The 25,315-nt window shown below is 34.7% G+C and overlaps 2 protein-coding genes across 2 annotated transcripts; one reads left to right on the forward strand and one right to left on the reverse strand.

The window, feature by feature from the left end:
• Window positions 1–820: 820 nt before the first annotated feature.
• On the forward strand, window positions 821–4,627 carry TRIADDRAFT_59928 (uncharacterized protein; the record flags this gene model as incomplete). Its single annotated transcript, XM_002115793.1, has 1 exon — window positions 821–4,627. One exon carries the CDS (start codon window positions 821–823, stop codon window positions 4,625–4,627), a length of 3,807 nt encoding a protein of 1,268 aa, XP_002115829.1.
• Window positions 4,628–6,904: 2,277 nt separating this feature from the next.
• TRIADDRAFT_59929 (uncharacterized protein) lies at window positions 6,905–25,216 on the reverse strand (the record flags this gene model as incomplete). The annotated part of the gene is made up of 23 exons (XM_002115929.1): window positions 6,905–15,280; window positions 15,469–15,838; window positions 16,044–16,207; window positions 16,378–16,531; window positions 16,604–16,803; window positions 16,962–17,202; window positions 17,327–17,565; window positions 17,675–17,737; window positions 17,853–18,071; window positions 18,322–18,557; window positions 18,735–19,848; window positions 20,046–20,363; window positions 20,530–20,736; window positions 20,996–21,317; window positions 21,520–22,052; window positions 22,174–22,281; window positions 22,451–22,564; window positions 22,707–22,883; window positions 23,035–23,379; window positions 23,530–23,693; window positions 24,125–24,215; window positions 24,313–24,447; window positions 25,052–25,216. The coding sequence occupies 23 exons, from the start codon at window positions 25,214–25,216 to the stop codon at window positions 6,905–6,907; spliced, it is 14,055 nt and encodes a 4,684-aa protein (XP_002115965.1).
• Window positions 25,217–25,315: the final 99 nt, after the last annotated feature.

Here is a 25,315-nt window from a genome sequence, read left to right on the forward strand (position 1 = left end):
AAGCGCTCATAATGATAGATTCAGGAACCTACTGCCCACTATCATTAAAAATTAAAATTATTCCCAACTACTGAAGAAACGGAGTAACTTCCTCATGTTCTCATTCTCTATTTTTGTATCAAGTTTAGTCGTTAAAAGTTGACTACAAGTAGATATATATGAGACTTTATTATAATTGCTTGCTTCATTGAATATTTTGTAATTAATTTAATAATACAGGGTAGCTAGCGAAATTATCATTTTGAACACGTTATTATAACTTATCACAAACTATATAAGGCTGTATTAAAATGATAGCAAACTAAATTTGAATATACAATTGCTAGAGAAGTAATATACTATTAAAATAAGTATATTCATAAGTACATTGAGAGTAGAATTACGAAGGTTATAATATAATTAGAATATTATATCTTAAGCTGGTCTGCATGTTTGTCATACTTTGTTTCTGATATACAGTAATAATTCTATTCTATTTTCTTTTTATTATGCTAATATTATGCCAATTATAGACTAGTTGAATAGAGAAGGCATTCTTCTGATCGATAATTAGAAATTTGCAAGGCAAATGAGATAAATTACCAGCGTGATATGTTCAGAACATCAGGCTACAGCTAATATTGAATTATAATACATATTGGTCAAGTATAGTCGATAATAAATTTGGAAGACCTGAACTACTTAGCTAACATATGCGGAAGTTATTTTCGGCTCCAACCACGATTTTCGCTTTACTCATATTAGCTACTAGATTGAATAATTTATTTTCCGAGATTTTATTCGATCTTGAATTTACTAATTTTAATTCAGAATTGAAAACATGGCCAACCTAGAGGTATCTATCACGCATCTTCCTCAACCAATACATACTTTATTTATGAAAGGTAAAGAAAGTCGCAAATCTGGCAATCTTAAGGAAGCGATGTTTTATTATGCACAAGTCTTAGATAGGATACAAGCAATATCAGAAAATACTGTTGATCTTGATCGATTTCGAAGTGAGGTTTACCTAGATATCAGTGCTATATATTGGCAGCAGTGTAAATGGAAGAAAGCTGAAGAATTTAATGAAAATGCACTTAAAATAGCTGAAAAGCTGGAAGAAAAAGAGATATTTGTCAAATGTTTAGGAAGAAAAGGTGACATTAAATGGCAACAAAGTGACTATGATGGGGCACTGGTTAATTATACCAAGCTATTAAAGATATATCTAAGTTTAGAGAAGAAGGATACCGATATCGCAAATTTGTATCAGGACATAGGACATGTTCATTTTGCACAAGGTAGACTCAACGAGGCCTTGACACAGTATGAAAAATCGCTTAAAATTCAATTGTCAGTGCTTGACCACAATCATCCCGATATTGCCAGATCATATAACTATATAGGGGAGGTATATTGCGATCAGGGAAAGTACGAAAAAGCAATTGATGTGCATGATAAATCACTCAAGATTCGATTATCAGTCCTTGATCAGAATCATATCAATGTTGCTGAATCTTATAACAATAAGGGAAATGTATATTTCAAACTGGGAAAGTACGATGATGCTCTATCTATTTACGAGAAAGGGCTCAAAATTCAGTTAAAAGTTTTTGGTGACAATCATTTCGATGTTGCCAACTCATATAGCAATATAGGAATTGTCTATGCTGCTCAAGGCAATCTTGAAAAGGCTATTCCTTTGTATAAAAAGTCGCTCGAAATTCGGTTATCAGTCTTCGGTGACAGTCATGCTGATGTTGCTACATCATATAATCATCTGGGAAATGCCTATTCTCAGCAAGCCAAGTACAAAGAAGCTATTGATATGTATAAGAAATCACTCAAAATTCGATTAAAGATTTTTGGTCCCAATCATCTTTCTGTTGCCAACTGTTATAATTACATAGGAAATGCCTATTACTTTCAGGGCGAGTATGAAGAAGCTTTATCTATGTATGACAAATCTCGTAAAATTAAATTATTAGTTCTTGATCACAATCATCCCGAGGTTGCGGACTTATGTGATAATATCGGACTTATCTATCGTGAACAAGGTGAACTTGAAGAAAGTATTCTTACGCATAAGAAATGTCTTAAAATGCGATTATCGGTCCTTGGTTCCAATCATCCTGATATTGGTAAATCGTACAACAACATCGGCTCTGTCTATTTTTGTCAAGGTAAATATGATGAGGCTATTTCTAACTTCAAGGAGTCTCTCAAAATTCTATTATCGGTCTTGGGTGATAGTCATCATCTTGTTGGTAATTTATATAACAATATAGGAAATGTCTATGATAAACAGGCTAAATATGAAGAGGCCATTTCTATGTATAAGAAATCACTCAAAATTCGATTGTCGACTCTTGGTTGCAAGCATCCTTTTGTTGCTGGGTCATATGGGAATCTAGGAAATTGTTATTCTCAGCAGGGTAGACACGAAGACGCTATTTCTATGTATCAGAAATCACTCGACATTCAATCACATATCCTTGGTAGTAGTCATCCCGGCGTTGCCAAGTTGTACGCCAACCTAGGAAATGTCTATAGCAGTCTGGGCAAGTATAAAGAAGCTCTTTCTATGTATAATGATTCGCTCAAAATTCAATTATCAGTCCTTGGTCATAATCATCCTGGTGTTGCTACATTACATGACTGTCTGGGAACAGTTTATTCTAAGCAGGGAAATCATGAGGAGGCTCTTTCTGCGTACAATAAGTCACTCAAAATTCGGTTGTCAGCCTTTGGACATAATCACCCCGATATTGCCGCTTTATATATCAACATGGGCAATGTCTATAGAAATCAAGGCAAACGTGAAGAGGCTATTTGTATGTATAAGAAAGTAATCGAAATGCAATCATCAGTTCTTGATCAAAACAATCTCCTTACAGCCGAAGCACTTACCAATCTGGGAATTGTCTATACTGATCAAGGCAATCATTCAGAGGCTGCTTGTGCTTTTGAGAAGTCGCTCACAATTACACAATCAGCCCTTGGTCATTATCATCCTGATGTTGCTATAATATATGACAATTTTGGAACTCTCTATGGGTGTGAAGGTAAGTATATCGATGCTCTTTCCATGTACGAGAAGTCAGAAGAAATTAAATTATCAAGTCTTGGACGTGATCATCCCGATTTGGCCAAATTATATAACAACATGGGCGTTGTTTATAGGGATCAGGGTAGTTACGAAGAGGCTTTTTCTAAATTTAACGAATCACTTAATATTCAATTGGCAGTCTTTGGTAACAATCATCCCGATGTTGCTACTTCATACAGTAATCTAGGAACTCTTTTTAATTACCAGGCAAAGTACAAAAAGGCCATTTCTATGCATAAAAAGTCACTTGAAATCAATTTATCTATCTCTAATCACGATATCTCACAGATTGCAGCCTCTTATAGCGCTCTAGGAAATGATTACTCTAAACTGGCTAATTATCATGAGGCTCTTTCTATGTATAAGAAATCGCAAAAGCTACTGTCAGTTTTTAATCATAATCATCCCAGTGTTGCTAAATTATATCTCGATATGGGAACTGTCTATAGTAATCAGGGTAAGTATGACGAGGCTTTAGCTATGTTTCAAAAGTCCCTTAAATTATCGTTAGCCCTCGACTACAATCATTCCAGTATTGGCAGCTCATATGGCCAGCTAGGAAAAGTTTATCATCAGCAAGGCAAGTATGAAGAGGCTATTACTATGCATAAAAAGTCACTCGAAATTGAATCATCAGTCCTTGATCATAATCACGGCAATACGGATATTGCTGCATCATTTGGAAACTTAGGAAGTGTCTATTTACAGCTAGGCAATTATGAAAAGGCTCTTTCTTTGTATGAAAGGTCACTCAGTATTCACTTATCGGTTTTTGGTTGTAATCACCCCGATGTTGCCAAATCGTATATCAACATAGGAAATGTTTATAAGCTTCAGATCAAGTATGCAAAGGCTATCGATATGTACGAGAAGTCACTCAAAATTCAATCATCAGTCTTTGAAATGGATCATCCCGATCTTGTTCTGTCATATAGCAATCTAGGATCTGTCTATCATAATCAAGGCGAGCAAGATAAAGCTATTTGTATGTACCAGAAATCACTTAAAATTCAGTTGGCAGTTTTAGATCATAATCATCCCGATATCGCCAAATCATATGACTGCATCGGAAATAGCTATAGAATTCAGGGCAAGTATGACGACGCCCTTTCTTCATGCGAAAAATCCTATAGAATTCGGTTGTCAGTTCTTGATCATAGTCATCCCGATCTTGCAACATCATATTACAGCCTCGGAATGGTATATGATGATCAGGGCAAGTATGAGGAAGCTCTTAAAAAGTTTAACAAGTCACTTCAAATTAGGCTATCAATTTTGAAGGAAGATCATCCTGATATTGCAATATTATATTATAGCATAGGAAAGGTGTATGAAAACCAGTGCAAGCATAAGGATGCTCACGCTATGTATGAAAAGTTGTTTCAAAATATGCTATCAGTTTTAGATCAAAATAATTTCGATGTTGCGAAATTATATCACGCTATAGTAAAGATGCATGATGATCCGGGCAAGCATGAGAAAGCTCTTGCTATGTGCAAGAAATGGCGTGTAATTAAATCGCTTGATTTTTCTTAATGTTGTTTAATCATAGCAATATGAGAACCATCTATAGAACTCTCATCATGGCAAGTATGAAGAATCTCGTTCTATGTGTGAGAAGCAACCTAATATTCAAATATATTAGCATTCCTGTCATACTTATATGTTCAAAGTTTAATATAACATTTTGTTTAAGTTTACTATACATTAGCAATATTTTAGGTTTATTCACAATAAGTACGCGTATGGTTCGAATCGGCAGTTGAGCTGGTAAGAGCTAGTAGTCGAGAAAAGATAATATTGTGGATATACAAATTTATAACGACCGTTATAAGATTGATAGCTATCAAATAACAAGTGTGCACAACTGCACATGTACCATATTGTGCTATGCTTTTAGTTTATGGTTAATGAAGTTAGGAATTGCTGTAAGATACGGAAGTAGTCTTAAATATGGATAGAAGTAAAAATTACAGTATTACTACTATATGGACTTTATCGTTTGGGTAATTGTACCACTTTCACATAAATATCTTGAAATTGTTAAATCATATTTGAGAATCAGATACATTTATTGTACACAAGCAAATTATCACAGAAAATCTTTGGATTCGTTCTAGTATTGATAGACATCAAATTTTGTAAAACTTAAATTAAATATATATCAAACGAGAATAAACTTACATATTAACCTAATCCATACGAAGCTACAATTAATGTAGATTTACTTACTGCGCATAAGGTGTTTGGAATTTAATGTTTGATGTTGTCTCCAAGATAATTCCAGAAAAAGGAAGGTTTATTTTATTGTAAGAAAGTTATCCACTGATGGTCACAGGATGAATGTAAATTTTTTGACAGAATTTTATCAAAAAATTCGATGTTATTTACGCTATTCAAGCAGATATTGAAAATATTATCAAGATTAAATCTTTAGTAATAAAATCATGTACCGAGTAGATCCCGTTCTGCAACGCTTGAAAACGTATATAATAATCAATAAAAATTTTTACAACTTATTAATGCGATGCGAGGATTGAAATTTGTGACACTTACGAGTATAACTTGAATGCAGTCCTGATGCAAGTCTCTAATTGAACTAAATGTTCTTTAGTTCGATCTAACTATCATTCCGTAAGATGCTACGAAACGATTTGATCTGATTATATTAATTATAAACCCATCTAAACTACAAGTTCAATTAAATGACTCTAGAAAATTATACAGTATATAGAGAGCGAATTTAAAATCGGTAGCTTTCAGTTTAATTTCTATATTGGTAATGTATAACTTATCTGGCTGCAAGAATAATTACTAAAAGTACTCGTAGAATCATAAATAATGACCTCTATCCGTTTTAATGTTTTCATTGTAGACAGAAATTCTTAATTGCAAAGCCAGGGATGATTTATCACTGATTTAATGTCTTTTGTAGAGTATGGGACTGATCAAAATTTAGATGTAACGGCAATAATAGAATAAAATGGATCAGATAGACCTGAAAGTAAGGATAAAGTCGGCCTACTAACTCACAGGATGGTAAAAATACAACATTGGGAAATTTCTTTTTCGATCATTAAATTGGCATAAACCCATTTAAAATTTTGTATTGAATTTATTTATCAATTCATTGATTAAATTATAATCAAAATTGCTTACTAATTGAATACGTAGGCGTTTAATTAATTATAACCTATGATCTATTGTACCTGATAACTTCAGACATAAACGGACATAATCCTTGCCTACTGTCATTATTATATAAAGACAATCTAAATCATTATTTTCTGCAAATAGAATGTAGTATTTTTGATACAGGAAAGTAATATTAATTCCTTTTAGAAGAAATGTTGATTTATAATCATTTTTACATGTAATCTTCCACAAGGGAACAAATCAGAAACTACTGTATGCAAGGCTATTTATTATTTAGTAGCTTCAGTCTTAATCACTGAATAATTGTAATTGATTAATGAAGGGTAGAAAACTTCCAAGAAAAGTATCATTTACGACTATAACTATCTAATTTCAGATTACTTGACAATTATGCAATCTAACAAAAATAGGTAAAATATAAAAACAAAACGTAGCGATTGCAATTAATTTAATCGCTGGCAGCTTAATAGTTAAATATAAGTTAGATATCGCCAAGTATTAAAATTTAATTCTTAATTAATAACTAAACCAACAGTAATTTTAAGAAACGGTGTAATTCGGTTGCAATAGTATAAAAGAGAAGAGAGTACAATCAAGAATGGAGTACATAAAATTTTTAAAACTTCATTTCAGCAATGGCGTCATTAGTTTGTTGATTTACTTGATATCACATAATAGTGCAACACCACGTAATATCCAGTGCTCGGGAACTTGATTAGTTTTCAAATCGACCGATGCAATATAAGTTAAATCAGTTCGTTTTGGCTTTTTATAAATTGGGCATTCATAAATACGATTATCTCGTTGAACTGCTGTATTACTAGCATAGATATGGATGACAGGCAAAGGTGTATATAAAACTTTAGCTGGTGGCTCTACTAATTTACAACCGCGACGATCCCAACCAGATCCTTCTAAGTACAAGCCATAGACATAGACACCTTCCGATGGAGCAGAATTCACATCGTCCTTATAATGTTTGGTAACATCGTTTTGTAGTGTAACATTATCTAATGCCCATCCCTTGTGTGCACGAGTAACTTCTTGCCTCATAGCAGTTAGGAAACCTTGGGGATTAAAAAATCCAGTCATCCAAAATGCATTAGGACGACCATCAAAGCACCATGTATGAAATTGTTGATTGCGCTCTAATAATTCGGTAAACCAAAATCCTAATGTTGATGATTCCCAGGAGATTTTCTTCCATAATGTGGGAACTCGTGCATCATACATATTATCCAAAGCATTTCGTAAATTTTCACTCATTATAATGGTACCATCGATGGCTAATTTTAAATCGTTTAAGGTTTGGCGAACGATAGCAATAACACGCTGCATACGATCAATTTCTTGGCGTAAGAAAATATTCATGGGTGATAATGGGCCCATAATTTGAATTCGTTCTTTAACTTCATGAGGTATATAGTCTTTAGGCAATTTCTCTAGCATATCATCAGCTAAACGATAAACAACACTTTCTCGTGTTTCACCTCCTCCAGTTGCACTATCTTTAGGCTGAATACTTAAAATTGTACTTAAAACACCTTGTGCCATGTTACTCTGATAGGTTATATCAGCATTAGGATGCAACCCAAATACTTCTGGTGTATCGACTAATGGAATAGTATCGATAAATTCCATATATTGCGATATGGTATTACTTTTAGGGATAGCATAACCTTTATAGAAAGTAAATGACGAGCTAAACATGGTATCATTAAACCATACTTTGCCAAAAGTATTCAATAAGCGCTTATCGTAGTCATCTGTTACACGTCCACCATAATGAACTTCGCCAATCATATAACGGATGGTATTCCATGAAACACCTTTCTTAATATCCATGTCATCTAGATGATTTTGTACAAATTGGATGGTTGATGTGAAATCAGCCTGATTGAATTCATAAGGTATATTCCAGCCTAATGGGCCAAACTTTCTCCTCTCTTGGACAGTAGTGTGCAGGAATGCAATACCATACAGCATTGGTTTCCATTGCGGCATGCTATTAATGTCTAATTGATCTTGACTAATTCCAGCATAAGTACGCTTAATGCCAGCTTTAACACCTTGGGGTGGCTCATTAGTAAATCGGATTGATATTTGCAACAGACCAATTGGAAAACTTGGATGAACTTCAGTAGTCATCCATAATCGGAAAGAATCATGTAAAGATTCGGTATCAATCATTATAGTTAATAATTCTTCCATAAAATTGAGTCCTAAATGACAATTTTGCAGTAATACCCATCCACCTGATGCAATACTTTGTTGTAGTAGTCGTCGTGCATGAATTTCTTGCCCTTGTCCCATCGATATTGCTCGACAATCTAACTTATTACGCTTAGCTAATGCTTCAATTTGTGGTGTAGGATCAGAACCAGTGGATAATAAGCATACAAGAGGTATACGAGCATCGCTTTCTTCCCACATTTGCTCTAGATCTAAGATGACCCCTTCGGCATAACGTTCACCAAGTGAGCTAGCAATATATTTACGTGCTTGAGCAATAGTACGATCTAAACACCAAGATCTTATCAACAATAATTTCCTAAACGTATCAAGAGAGTTTTGATAGCCATCAGGCATTTGTGCTTCTTCAGGTGCATCGCTATCGAACCATATTTTCCATGCTTTCTCATTACGACTAATTTGATTTAAAATATCTGCAAATTGAGGTAGCTTACTCAATTCAACTAAATTCAACCATGTCATATCTAAGATCCATTTAGATGGTTTAGGAGGGCAAGCTTTCAAATCTAATGCAGCACCACCTTTAATTAAAGTGTGAAATTCTTCACGTTTGATCTTGTTGTTTTGTAAATCGATTTTTAACGCCAAAAGTAGTGTAAATAAGAATTTATGACTTTCATATAAGCCACGACATGAATACTTGAATACAGCATAGGTAAGATATTCAATAATATTGCCAATACGTTTACTTGTAATAGGCGATTTAGCTGATTGGGTAATTGAAATATCAAAAATGCCAAGAAATTGACGTAGCGATGTTTGATACATACAATTAACCATTGACATTTCAACAATAAGGAAATATAAGATGCTACCACGCGTTGCAACTGGTCGAAATTCTTCACGTGCAGCATTAATTTTAACTTCTGTTTCAGCTGCAATGGCTAATTTTTGGCTTACATCTTCAGCTGTGCGTTTTGTATTGCCTAAGACAATAATAAGTGATTCATCGTCGACTAATGAGCCTTGGATACTAGTTAGACGATATAATAAATTATCCTCTAACTCTTTCATTTTACGCTTATTAGCGGTGACTTCCTCCATTAATTTACTCCTTTCAGCTTCTAACTCTTCCTTTTCTGTTAATATAACGCGCCCTAAGAGTTGGTCTTCTAGACCTTTCATGGTAACTGTAAAGTCAATCATTGATGTTCTTGCACTTATTTCCGGTGTATAAGATGGATTAGCTAACTTGGTGGTAATATACAACTTAAATCCAGGCAAGACATCGACTTCTTTATCGCCTACTTTCACTTTAGGAGTACTGCCAGTACGGATGAAATTTTTCTCCAAGATATTATCTAATGCTGGATCTAATTCTTCGCCAACATTCTCAATCAGTAATGGCCTACCTAGTGATAATGAATCTTCTAGATGTGATCTAAAGTATTTATGATTGAGGAATGTAATCATTAAGTCACTATTTGCTTCGCGATTTTTAACCCATATCTTGCCTTGACCTTGTGGATCAATCAGTAACGGATAGCGTGTTGCTTTCGTTACTATAATACCATTTTGAATCGAGAGATCATCATTTGGTAAACCTTGTATTAACCATTCACTAACTTCGGTATTATCTACAAGCATTCCTGATATATTTAGGTTAAGAGTAAATGGAATCTTCTTAATTCTCATTTCGCGCTGCCAATTACGCGATAAGATACTTCTAAATTCTTGATTGAATGGACCCGCATAGGAGAGAAACGCTGTGCATAATAAGACGTCTCCAACTAAACGACCAATTTCAGATTCAAATTCTTTACTTTGTTGTGTCCAACGTTGGCGTTCACCAGCTAAACCTTCAATTAATGCTGTAGCAGCTTGCATTTTACGACGACAAGTCTCAGCATCGTTAATTAAATCTTGCTTTTCTTTGACTGCTGCTTCGTATAGCGCTTGAACTTCATCTAATTCACGTTGTTTTTCGTCGAGATCAGATTGGGCTTTTTGTAGATCTTGCATAGCTGAATCATAGCGAGCTTGTTGGATAATTAAATTAGCTTTCAATGGTAGAACCTCCTTATTAATGCCAAAAAAGTATGCCATAGCTTTTGTCCACGAACATAAGCCAGCAACATCGCCACAGACACGTTTAGCATTATCGTTATTATAATCATCCTGAGTAATGTATGGCTCTAATAATTCAACGGTTTCTTCGTTAATACTATCTTTAGGAAAATTTTGTAATCCGCTTAAAAAGCTGCTGCCACCCATTAATTTCAAGGATTCAGCCCATGATGGTTTGGTAAATTGTGGTCGGTCCAGATCAACATGAACTTTATCCATGGAACGCATAAATAAGAGCAAAACACAATCCATAATACGCATAATTAAATGAGGCGGTTTCTGTAATTTTCGAACTGTTGCAATATGGCTTGGCTTGATAGTTTGCAATGCTGCTTCTGCTTCTTCCAATGCCGGTCTTGCAGCCTCTAATTTAGCTTCAGCTATATTTTTATCCTTTTCAATGGTATCGACAATAGCTTGAGCTTTGTCTTTTACTTTTTGCACTTGAGTTTTAACTTTTTCAGCCGCGTGAGCACTGGCTGTTACTTCCTTTAATACATCATCGGCTTTCTCGGATGCAATAGCTAATTCTTTCTCTTTAATTGCCAACTCTTTGGATAAAGAATGGACTGATTCACTGGCTTCAAGTAATTTATCCAGACCAACATTCATACGTTTAGCTAATTCCCCAATATCTTTGCGTTTATCATAATAAACAATCTTGTAACTGTTAATAAATGATAGGTAAGATTTTGGAGTAACGTGCGTTGCACGTCGATAACGTTGGAAATAATCAGTACAACTTTCAGCTACGCCATCATGAAAGACACCCATGGCTTGAACAACTTGACGCTTAACTTCCGATGTGCATGATATATCGAATGACGATAAATAATGATCAGCAACAGCAATTAAAGCATCTTTTGGCCAACGACTAAACCAATCCATGGTACAGCCACTAATAAGGCCAGGGAATTTTAATGTTCTGGTGCGGAATTTATCACCAACAGGTGAAAAGCATAAGACAACATGTAAATTATGCTTAGCGCGTGTTAAGAAGTAATCATATAGATTTTCTGGTGTAGGAGGACGTCGTGGATATTCTTTCTTCATAACTGGTATAAGATCAGTACATATTTCATCTAATTCATCACGTGCAAATAAATTGGATAATTCACCCGATGATAGGACATTATTGAGATATTCCAGGAAACTTTCGTCTTTAATGTCTTGATCTGTGAAGATAAATGTCGTACCATGTCCTTGGAAGCCAGCAATACGATACAAGACTTTTAAATCGTCGAGGAAATTGTTGGCATTATAGGAGCGTGTTAAAGTAATTTGGAATGTTTTATATCCGGCAATAAATGAAGCTAAACGTGTTAGACTTTGCTTGCCAGAGCCACCAACACCGACAATAAGTACATTGCCTCGTGCTGTACGGATAACTCGTGATATTCTCATTAAATGGATCATTGCATCTCGGAAAAATACAAGATCCAATCCAGAGCCACGTATCGTTTCATTATATTGAACCATAAACATTCTTAAACGTTCTTCTAGGATTTCAAATGATGGAATTGGTTCATAGATTTTTGGTGCATCTAAATCAGCATCGTCTGGCTCGTCACCAAGGACTTCAGGGGCATCACGCAAGAAATCGACAAAATAAGGCTCAATGCTAATATCCATATCGAGATCTTCTTCAGCTACACGAATGAGTGTTCTATTAAACCAATCTTGATCTTGTGTATTAATAAATCGATCTGAGATAACTCTCTGGCATTCATGCCTCCATAATTGCAATAGTATGCCTTGGCTATTGACAACAGATGCAATACTGTTGAGCATTCCTTGCCAAATACGCGATAAATCACGTAAATTAAAGATATAATGAAATTTAGCTGGTGTAGGCAACATTTTCACTTTAGTTAATTGCCATAAGCGTCGAGTTACTGTTACTAATTTAGCAGCTAAATCGATAATTTCAGGCTTAAATCCGCGTTCAATGCAAAAATGACCAGTACCGATAACACCGAATATTTTATCGATGGATTGATTGGATGGTAAGGTACTATTAAAAATGCAAAAATGCCGCTTAAGACGGCTAGGGATATCATTACGACCGCCACCAGGATGAATCATAGCAGCAATAAATTGTAAATCGACAATATTTGTAAAATCTCCCGCTTTTTCAAGGCTATAAAAGCCATTAAATTCGATCAGTTGGCGTACAATTTCATTGGTAATTTGATCACCCCATTCATTAATGACAGGCATATTAATATCATCGATAAAAACAGTCATTTTTTTTCCAGCAGGTGGACCAAATGTACTGCCCATACGCTTATCAACATAACTTTCAATGGTACGTTGGAATAGTAATGGTGTTGTTGCTGAAGAAAAATTGAAACTTTTGCTTAAATGCTTTTCTGGATCATATCGTGACATATAACTTTTCACCATAACGGTCTTTGCAGTACCTTGTTCGCCGATTAATAATACTGCTATATTTTGTTTTGCAATCGTTTGTATTAAGAAATCGGTCCTAACATTGTCAATGTTGGGAACTAAGATGGATAAATAATCTGGTGTGCGATCTTTTGGATAATGATATTCTTCAACGCGTGTCGACCAATGTTGCCATTGACCTTGGCTGTCCACCATATATTCAAATATTGTTTCATGGTTATCCTCATCAGCTGGGGGTAAACTTAATTTACCTTGCTCTTTCATGAAGGTTTCCAATTTAGCACGATGATCTAATTCAAGTAAGGCACCTAAACTCCACATAATGGCAAAGGTATATAGATGCTCTAATTGTAACGGTGATACATTACCGACATCATCTTTGTCTGGTATTAATCCATCGAGTAATCGTATGGCTTGAAAGATGTAATTGCATTCTAAGACATTCATCTTAGCTTCTAAATTTTGATTGACAAATTGATATATTTCAGCAAATGTATGGGAGAATAGACTGCGTAATGTTTCAGCTTCCTGTGGTGTTCGACTTTTAAGCCAACCTTCTAAAATAGGATTCCAATCAAGACCCGATGAACTCATGTAGACCATACCATTGCGCGATACTGTCGCTGGAGAAGCATTGTCGATATTGTGAGGCTCAAAGATAATTTTACAGTTTGGCGACATTGGTATGCGATCACCATTAGCTAATGTTAAAGTTTTGTTATCATCTAAGACACTATTTAAATTTTCAATCCATATAGCATCAACAGGCCCATCTAATACCAGCCAGATATGTTCACCTTTGCGGGTACGCAATGTTTTCCTCCATAATGTTGAAAAGATACCGTCAGTCCAATCATTGGTTGCAACATCTAAACGTCCAAACATTTGCGATGCTGTAATAGCTTTAGGATTCATTCTCATTTCACGATGTGGTTGGCCACATTCAGTCATTGCTTTCATTAACGTATGAATACAGCAGGTTTTACCAGCACCACTAGGACCTAATGCCATCATACCATGGCGTACTTTTTGAGTTTCGAAAAGCTGAATTAATTTCAATTTCCATGATGGATGACTTATTAAGCCAGATAATTCAACTTGGTTATCAATAGCTGATTCTAATTCTGGATAACCAGCTTTATCCAGATTAATACCTGGGAATAAATCGTTAATCAAGCTTAAAAACAGTGGCTCATCTTCATCGACTAATTTGGATAAATTCATATCACGTAAAACACGCATCACAGTTGTGCTTTCGCCATCATGTGGATTAGATCGTTTAGCAGCGCCAAGTGTACGCAATACTGACAGAATATTTCGTAGGCCAAAATCGTAATGGACTTGCTTGGTTAACTGTTCTTCGCATAATTTATATAAGGTATAAAATTTTCGCGCTAAATTAACATTATCCAAGAAGCCACAACTAGCTAATTTAACACGGATGATAATTTGGCGATCAGGTACCATCATAGCCACTGTTCTAAAGTTGATTTTTAAATTTTCAGGTAGCTCTTGACGCCCAGCATAGCCTGGATTCATGGTTAAGAAAATACCAAATTCTGGACTTAAATCAACATTATCACCATCGGTAAAGATGAAATGTTTCCTTCTCTCTTTTTTGCTTGTTAATACCACTGATATTTGCTGAGCTGCAACGGATAAAACAGGTAAATCGATACGATTGAATTCATCGAAACAGCCCCAACTACCGGATTGGGCTAAACCTTTAAATATACGACCTAGACCACGATAATCCATTTGATCGGAGCAGTTGAATACGACGACATATTTTCCTAATGCTTTACCCATATCTTTGGTTGTTTCAGTTTTACCAGTACCTGCAGGGCCAGCTGGTGCACCACCTAATGACATTCCTAAAGCTTGTGATAATGTAATATAGCAACGATCTGTTAAAGGTGTAATAACCAATCGCTCTGTACAACCGAGATATTCATTTTGATATTGAAAATCAACATCAGTAATAGAGATGATGCATTTATCGAGATCCTCATTGAAATAAAATCGAGACTGCTTGAGCCATTCAAAATCAGAAGGTGAACGAATATGCTGGCGTACTAAATCGTCAAAGATATCACGCTGATGGACATGGATAGTAATTAATGTCTCATACTTGGTACGTTCCATTTTGCTCATGTCTTTTGTGGTCATATCGATTAATACGTTTAGAATACTTATGAAATTTTGATTGGTTTCTCCCATAATTCTACGATCTTGTTTGGCATTTCTTAGCGCATCTTGAGCGTCTCTCGTCCAGATCATTTGTAATCCAAGTAAACCAATCTGTTAAATTGGTAAAATAAAATTCGATCAGATATCGTACCACTTAAAAACGGTAAATTTTCATGTTAACCAGTTACGGAATCCACTATTATCAATATCGTATATTTCGAATCACATTCATTAAATTGATGACCACTATTTAAATCATAACTTCATTATTACACTTTAATTATTACGAAGTACTTCACCTGAGCTGGAAAGATATTTAAAAATTCAATCAAGTTGAAGTTTTGATCATTAATGGCTACATGAGCTTGACGAATGATACCATGAACTGAACGATGGACTGTATTTAGTAAATTGGTCAACCATAATTCAACACTTCCTTGAGCAACAACACTTTTATCGAGCTCGATCGATTCCCCTTCGCGAGATGATACCGATAGAATGCGATCGTAATCTTTCTCGTGAAATTGAACACTCTTAACATTATCAAAGATTCCTAGGAGGTGAGCTTGTATAGTATGGGAATCACTTGCTTGACCAAGAATTTCTAATAATGCCGGATCGGATACGAAGAAAAAGCGAGGAAAGACCAATCTTTTCTTTTCAAGGTACCTGTAATTATGATAATTCCAAAAATTAAGGCCTGAAATATTGAGTGATATTTGTGGCTTTTGATACCTTATTAACGTGTGATTAAATCAAGTAAATAATCTTTCATTTTTACGGCCTTATTAATATAGCTATTAGGCTTTAATCCTACTATATCAATCTCAGTCTTATTATCATTTATCATTAAATTAGTATCAGTAGTAAATACCCGCTCAAGGATTTTTGACATAATTCTAGTTGCTCTTGTAAATGAGGCAACAATTGACCAAGGGTCTCGTCACCAACACAACAAACAACAACATTGACATTTTCGTGAGCTCGAGTCATAATTTTAACCCATGATTTATCGATATTTTGAAATCGCTTTGCCTCCTATATTGTCATCAAGTATATGAAAGAATATTATCATATTAATTACCTTATATAAAGTAAAAATCATATACGATTTTACTCTTCATAATAAGTGCCGGTAGTGCATGGAAATCATTAGACGTACCAGAAAGGTAGCTTAAAAGTTAAATACTATCATTACTATAGCTGACCTTGGGTAGCTGCTTAGCAATATCACCACCAACAAATACTGCTTCTAAATAGATCCACAAATTTTGTACTTGCAACCAATCTTCGATAATATCAGTTGTATTTGATAATTTTTGTACCCATGACTGAATATCTTTCTTAAACGGTGCATTATAGCTATAGAACATATATATTTCATTTAGTTATTTTCCTTTTACCGCTAATTAAAGTTAACAATATTTTGCTCACCGGTTACTCATAAGGGAGCCTAGGATCATTAAGCTATCTTCCATGAGGGAAACAATTTCTGATGTATGATCACCACGAAGTAATAGCTCACCACGACTTTTAAAGGTAGAGAACTTCAGCTCTTGAGTACTCCATTCGTTAACGATAAGTTTTAATTTAGCTTCTATATCTTTCTCTTTTGTAGCCGAAATACAAATATCCTGTTAAAGATCAAATCAAATCATTAAAATTTGCACTATTTGATTATGAGTCCTAGATCGTAATAATTAATATTCTTTATTTTACGGATGAACTTCAAATAATTTTCAAATTATTTGATTGAAAAATACAAATACGCGACTTTATTTTAATTCTCTACCTCAATGTCTTCCTTATGTTCCAGCAATGGTGCTTCCATAATGTTCCGTAATAAGAATGTGTCTGAATCGACATCGAAGACATGATTAGTTAATTGTGCAATTCTATCCCAATGACGCCTTTTCATGGCTCTATTGGTCATTAATTCAAGTAATGGACAGCTTTCATTAAAATCATCAATTTTCTTCCTTAAATCATTGTATGCTGGCCAATCCTTTAAGGCTCTGGGCAATCGTCGGCATCTAATATTATTATCAAACGATATTATTAAACCAAAACTTATAAAGTTTTCAATCAGGTTTAATGAAACTTTCTCATTTAAGCATCGATATTTATCTTTGCCGCTAATTTAAATTTATTACTAACCTATTTTGAAATTCTTGTAATTCAATATTGATTTTTTCTATGTTAACATCGGCCCATGGTATATCATAATAGCCATTAATGGTGTCAATAACATCATTATATAGGCTATATAATTTCTGTAAAAGATAAAGTTCTTTCTTGATTTGTAATAAGTCTGGATACTCGGTAACTGGTAATCCAAATAATTCTTCGCCACCGCTGTATGTCACAAATTTGCGCCATAATGTATCGAAACGATTCTATCAGGAAAAGTAAAATTAGAGGATACCGTAGCTTTTATTTTTTTCGAAGGACTTCGCTGATAGCTTAGATGTCTATATATCACGTAAAATGTTAAAAATAACTCACTTGGAAGATAATTAATCGATCACTAGCTTCACCTGGTGGTATACCGACAACCATAGGACCGGTCTAAATAGTAAATGAAGTCGTTACACGATCAATAAACGACAATCATTATATCTGTAAGCAGTTTTGAAAAATCTACCGACTAGAGTTGTAGCAATAAGTTCATTGCCTGACTTACAAGTCTAAATTCATCAACAAATTTGTTTGTATCTAAAGCGTAAACTTCAACATTAGTTAATAATCTGGCTTTAAACTCAGGTTGAATAACAATTAATTGAGTCTGAATCTCCGCCGCCAGTGTTAATAATCTTTCCCATGAATACCGCAAGGTATCAACTCTTTCTGCTTCATCTTTTTCAACTAACAATTGATATTTATGCAACATAGCGTATGATTCCTATAAATAATAAGAAAAAAAGTTATTGATGTTTTCAAATTTTGGCCTGCCTTTATTTACTTGATAGGCATCCAAGTCTAAGTTACTAGAACATATGCATAAGTAAATATTCAAAAATTGACTCCATAATCTTTGACTACCGGTACTTTGATATATACGGGTTTTAGTGTTGATAGTAGTTAAGGTAATTAAGTATGCTCGTATGTCTACATTAATGAAATAAAAAAGTACAAAAACGTTAAAATCTTACCTCAATTGGTGGAATCGACATATCGATTCTAATTTCTGAATTTCGAATCTCTTTTAATGCAGCCATAGCATTACGTACATCTTCTAAATCTTTTATTGGGCGACTTAGTCGCTTAGTTAAATCATCGATGAACATAAATATATCTTCCATTTCAGTACGATATTTTAAGTTGGCACGACGACCTAGTAACATTTTCCATGCTTTGGTTTCTGAAGTTAATGATAGCTTTAACGTATCTAAAATGAATGATAATAAAAGGAAAAGTTATATATTTTTATTTTTGTTTATAATTTCAAGCGTACAATAATTCTATCATCTAGAAGTGTATTTGCTTATCATTAAATCTTTTAACGGTAGGGTAAAGAGTAAATACAGTCTAAATACACCGGCACGTATATCGACTATTATATTACCAGTAACAAGAGCAATTGCGCCAACATTATATGATTCAGGCAAACCAACGATTTCCTTTTCCATTCGTTGATAGTATAATATCTCAGCTTCAAATTCAGTTAAATTAGGATTGCCTTCAATGAATTCTTTAATGGCTTCTTCACGATCTTTTTGCCACAATGTTTCATAGCAGTAAAATGCTTCTAAAGCAGTAGTAATATCTTTCTTGGTGGACATAATTGCAGTCGACAGCATGGATACTTGCTTAGCGATATCTTTATTTTCAGCAATATTTTTATAGTAATTCTTTTTCGGCTCGATTGTACTACCTAATGTCATAGTATCGCCGGCTCCTTCACCTTGATTATTTTTACTACCACGGCTACGAATTGCCGATATATCAGTGCGACTATCATCACTAGCAGCATTGCTAACCGAGCGACTTCTCATAGCTTGTGATTCGTATATACCACTTTTATCGTGATCTCGATCGATTAATATCCGCCGTCTTTCCTGTCCCCACTGGGAAACATTGCGAGATACAGACAAGACATGGTGGCATGCACGATTAACTGCTTGTTGTACTTCTTCTAGTGTTGGTTGCATAACAACATTAGGAATAGATAGCACAGCTTTGACCCGGAAACATGGCACTTTCTCATTTCTTCTGACTTCATATGAGGTTGCACTTAATGATCTCTTAACATCTCCACGATCAATATAGCTACGTGTACTAATGGTAACTCTTCGCTTAATGGCATCTAAGATAGAGCGTGTAACTTGTAATAAAGCATTTAAATTACTTTGATTAAAATGAGAGATTAACTCTTGTGCAGCCATTTTTAAATTGTCACGCATTTCCTTGCGACGCTGTATAGCTCGACCAGCTGCCGTTATAGGTGAACCAATTTTACTATTAGAGCGCAAACTTGGTGTATCTGGAGCTTCTATATCACTATCTTGTGCAGCAGTATCTGGTTTATCACTAAAACTGGATTCTGCTCTCTCTAATTCCAATTCTTTGACCTCATCATCTTCATCGGGTACCCACAACATATCGACCAATTCATTAGCAGCTTCTTCTACTTGTGCACTTTTAGCTTCTAACAGAGCAGCACCTCGATTGCATAATGCCTGAGAGTATTGAAATCAAAATTAGTTTTCATTTCTCCTTATATAATGTTGAAATAATTGCTACGATTTTTGCGAGTTCATCAACGACAATAATTGATTTCAATTTTCAAGCCAATACTGAAATAACTTGACAGTATGACTAGTAACGGACATATTGCTAAAATGCAAAATGGCCAAGTCAAAGCATATAAACCTACTTGCGTTTTTTCAACAAACTCTGCGATTGACCATGGCTCATCTTCGGGCAATTCACATAATTGGACATTACTCATATCGGTAAGTAGCGCTTGAATACGGCATTTGACCAAGTCGTTTGCACGATCAATTAATAATTCTAACTCTTGAAGTTTTTCTTGCACTTGCTTAACATAAGACATTAAATTCATCGACGTCCATGTTAGCATGGATAGTCCTGGCTCAAGTGCAGCATCAATCGTAGCCAAGTGAGGCATTAACAATGTTTCGAAGTTAGATGGAATTTTCGATCTTACTCGCTTATTCTCAGAAAGGAGGAGCTGAAATGAAGATAATATTTAGAGGATAAGAAATTTTAAACAGTTCTTAGAGCTGTAGCAATAACAAGTTTGATTATCCATCCGAAATGAAATTCTGCATAGTAAAATTGTAATCAACTAGTAGTAAATCTATTCTCAAACTTCAAATAAATACTTAGAGCCTAACCTCTAAGATATGATAGCTTTCTTTTAATGATGCTTGGCGTTCCTTAAGAGAAGCAGCGACCTCCGGAATTTCTAATTCTAAACGTCCAATGCAATCCGTTTCTCGAATTAACGTTAAAATTTGCGGATCGAAATTAACAAATAATTCTCCAGTATCAGGATGGCGGACTAACAACGATGCATGCAAGCCACTCTTGGCAGCTTCGATCTAGAAGATGTTTAGGAAGCATTTGAATAAACGAGTAGATACTAGCAAATAAAATAATCTTGAAGACTATATGATTTTATCCTATCTACGGTCATACTAATATCTCCTGACTTTAAAATCTATTCAACTAAAGCTATTAGAATTGGGTTAAGCATAGCATAGACACGGGCTGTTAGAATAGGCCGATATCATTTAGAAGTCTGTAATGAACTACTACTAATTTTGCGAGATAGGCGTAGAATTTACTACAAACCATTACCTGCTTATGCCATCCGTGGTAGTAAATCATTTCATATTCTAATAGGACTTTTGCTACCTTATTATAATTTTTAATAATTCTCTTTGCTTCTTGACTTTGCAGAATGCGAGGGAATGTCTTAAACACCGACATTGGATCCTGTATGCGACGATATAACTGCCTTACCCATGCAATTTTACCAGCAATAGGTGGCAAATCACGTCCAACTGGAGGGTCAGCTTTATGTTTTTGATAGAGTTTTTGCGTTGCCTCGACATCACGACCGAAATGGAAGAAAATTTTCTCATATTTTTCTTCAATATCCAGATTTGGCAATCCCAATCTAGTCATTCAATACATAATATCGACACCATTCACTACAATTATTACAGTTAACAGACTACAAAATGATATCAGAAATGCAGCAGCAACCCTATGCTCAAAGCTAATAGGAATTTTATCACTGATGGCCCGAATTCTATTTTTAATAGACTAACGATCTGTATACGCATATATCAAAACAGCGATTTAAGTAAGATACATACGCTTCTAGTTTCTTCATCAAGTATAAAGCTCGTTGTGTGTTATGAATTTTATCAAAGCTTTGATCCATAAACAACTTGATTTGCGATTCTAAATCATGGATTTGTCGTTTAAATTCTTCGAAATCGGAATCATAATCCATTTTACGCTGATCGAGGATATCATAAGGTTTTTTCTTCATCGTGGTTAAAATGACCTGAAATTTTGCTGCCATATTTTCCATTCCTTCAATTTTCGATGTTGATAGACATTGATATTGCTCGATAATATTCATCATTTCAATAATTTTCTTTAAGCGACGTGTAAAAGTATCAAATTTGCCAAAAATGTACATTTCACTAAATTCGAATTGTCTTTCATTCGGTATCTCTTCAAGACGTTGTTTAGCCCTTTGAAAAGAACGCTGGTATTCTTCATTTAATCGGATGCATGCATTTAATTTTTCAATCAAATCTGGACGTTCTTGGTCCCAAATTTTGGCAGAGCCATTATTAGTAATGTAGGCACGACATGCGGTAATCATTTGATTTGTTACCTAGAAGAAAGTTTAACATGATTATGGTTAGTGTTATGGATATAATGATATACGCGTGGCATCCAATAGACTCTGTAAAATTCAATGTCAATAAATAACACATTTAGCTAGTCGAATTTACCTTAACAAATAACGATGTCATCCTTTCTGATGTGTTATAGTAGCGTGAAATACTATGAATCATTCGAATAGCATTGATAAGTCCAGGCACAGCATCCACCATTGCCACCTAGAATAAAACCATATTTATCAAATCATTATGTCAAAGTCGTCGATGGACTATTTGCGCAGAAAGGATCGAACAATTTCATGATTGCTTTACTAGATTATGTCGTGAATTTTAGCAGACAATCTATGTGGGTTAAAAGTAACTAACTATTCAGTGTACGAGGCCTTACCGGATCGCAGCTGTAAAGAGGCTCGCAACTTTTTTCCAGTGTATACAAAAACTTAACGTTATCCTTGGCTTCGTTAGCTGCATCGGTGATACGAGTATCTAAATCACGCCATATCTGCGGAAATATTGGTAAGAAAACGATAAGTACTCTATTAGTTACCCCAATAATCATAAAAATTGAAGTAGAGATGAAGAGTAATGGAGGATTTTCTTTCGATCAGTTCCTTTTAATACTTTATGCAAATAAATTGATCTACCTTTAACAATTTCGATTTTCCAGCATGTAAAACGCCAATCGCTGCCTTACATTCTACACCTTTAATTTGATCCAAGAGAGAATTAAATCGAGCCATTCTTTTCTTCCAGTGCTCTAATTCTACTTTGGGGCCGATATCATCTGCTTCTTTTCTCATTTGCTCACTTTCGGCCAAGACCTATAGCATCATACGAGATGTTTTAAAAATTTTAGAACTATCTGCCATTGATGATTGAAAGCAGAAGGAGTGAATTAGAATAGAAAAAGAAGGATAGAACTCCACATGAATTGGTACTTATTTATAATAGGGCTTTTCCTTAACTACCAACCTGTTCAATTTGTTTAATCCATACTTGAACATGTATTTCAACAGATTCTAACGTGTCTGATGAATTTGCTGCTGAAACATAATCTGTTGGCTGAGTCATACCAGATAAATCGACAGTTTCACATTCTTTGAGAACCACTGTGTCCTTTAAGCTAGACTCAGCACCAGCTAAAATATTAACGAAAGAATCTAAACTGACGAGAAATTCTACACGTCGTTGCCTGGAAGATAAATCTCCCCATTCACATTGATTGGTTAGAGCTGGAATGTAAAGATCCGATAATAATTTTTCGATGGCTTTTAATAGTCCTCCTTCACGGCAATCAATGGATCCAAAAACGACATCCTAAAGGTGAAAAGGGTAAGGCAACAACATGATTATCACATGGAACAAAATCTATTTTATCATTCTTCATGCCAAGTTACAGGTAATCGTAAGCCAATTTTCGTTTGCTACTTAAATTATCGCCTAGAAGAATATGCTGAATCGACTTACTTTGGTAATATTTTCCATATTAATTGGCTTCGTATTGTCAGGACGGAGAAAGAACATGCATATTCCGCTTAATTTATCATCCTTTCCATTGGTTATATACAATTTATATTTCGAAGTTTTGATCTTAGTTGCACCACCAGGTCCCAAGCGAACGTATTCAACAGCTGCAGTTATGAAATTGAAGATGAGTATCTCAACAATAATTTCAATATTATTCAAGTCTAAGATCGATCATTAAATAAGCGATTGATATTACAGTCTGTAAAATGCTCATTAAGATACCCATTTATTGCTACGTTATAGCATTAGCGACCGTAAATATATTGGTAAGTCTATCCTCAATAGATACTGGAAAGTGCGAGCTTCTATCTCTGCTTTATTTTCATTTAGCAATATGAAATTGTGTCATGAAACTACTTCATGTCCTACTGCTGTATTATCGAAATGACAATCCCTCATACACAGCTTACTGTGTTAAAGGTATCAAATGCGTTTATAGCTCTAGCATGTAACGAATCCTATGCCAGATCTATGGGCAATTTTAATGTCAGCAACATTAAATTACGCTATATTGTAACACTATTCCATGGCCTACCATTATCGCCGTAAGGTATAACTAGTTCTTGATAGAAAAATATTAAGTGGGCTGCACCATCAATTTCGAAAAATTTGTCCATTTCAGCAATCTGTAGCGGATAATTTTATAGTTATTTCACAGTAATTTGAATGAGTCTATTTTCCCTTCAATCTATTGCATATTGTAATTGTGTTATCCATTCTTACCTGGCTTCCTTCCAGTACAGAATCCTCAACTTCAGTATAATCAATATTCAGTGCATTAGCTACATTTTGCAATATAAAATCATGCCGCGCATCTAATGATGCTCTCTTTGCTTCCCTCTCTTCTCGTGCTTTTTGCTGTAGGTTAGATTGATATCATCCCAAAGAAAGAGATAAAGAACCGTTATGAATGATATCGATATAAGATGGCACGATAGTATATTTTTACTAGAATTTAGCAAAGATTACAGTCTAGATGATATCCAGTTTCTTTCGAAACTAGATACCTTACGTTAAAAATGTTCGTATGGGTAAAAACCAGTGTAGACCACACAAATTGTAAAGTCTAATACAGTATACTGAAAAAGTAGTCAAATATCGAATTTGGATAATGCTCTACGGCTCAAGTTTGTATTTTAATAATCAACTTCCGACAAGTTAAATTGAAGTATTAGTAGCAATTTTTAATTTTAAAAGTTAACTGTCATCTGCTTTAATGGATAGCTATCAAAATGGTCGATGTCCGTTTATATATATCAAGATGCCTATGTTAATTAATGTTGTTGCGGATATAGTGGACGATATCAATTGATAACGCTGTCTTTCGGCAATTCATGGATAACAATTCGATAGAGACAGAAGTTGTTGCTTAAAGTATAGAGTCCAACATTGACTGTATCCATATATCAAAGAGTAGTGATAACTTATTGCTATATACCGAAATAGCTACGTTTAATTTTACCTGTTTGTCTTTAATGGTTTCACCAGTGACCAAGGTATGTTGCTGCAATCTTGGTCTATTTTTTTCTCTGTCTACCATCGCTTGACCTTTTCTTAAATGTCGATGGCGTTGGCTAGGATTTGTATTCCTGCCAACAATCTTTCTTGATGTATCATCGGTTGGCATATTGACTAACTAGTCTGTTGACACTTCCTAATCAAAGATAGTAATATCAAGACAGTTTGACACTGTAATCATTTAGTTGTCAAGTATTACACCAGATAG

The sequence above is a fragment of the Trichoplax adhaerens genome, genomic scaffold, assembly GCF_000150275.1.
Source record: "Trichoplax adhaerens TRIADscaffold_12 genomic scaffold, whole genome shotgun sequence".
Lineage (NCBI taxonomy): Eukaryota > Metazoa > Placozoa > Uniplacotomia > Trichoplacea > Trichoplacidae > Trichoplax > Trichoplax adhaerens.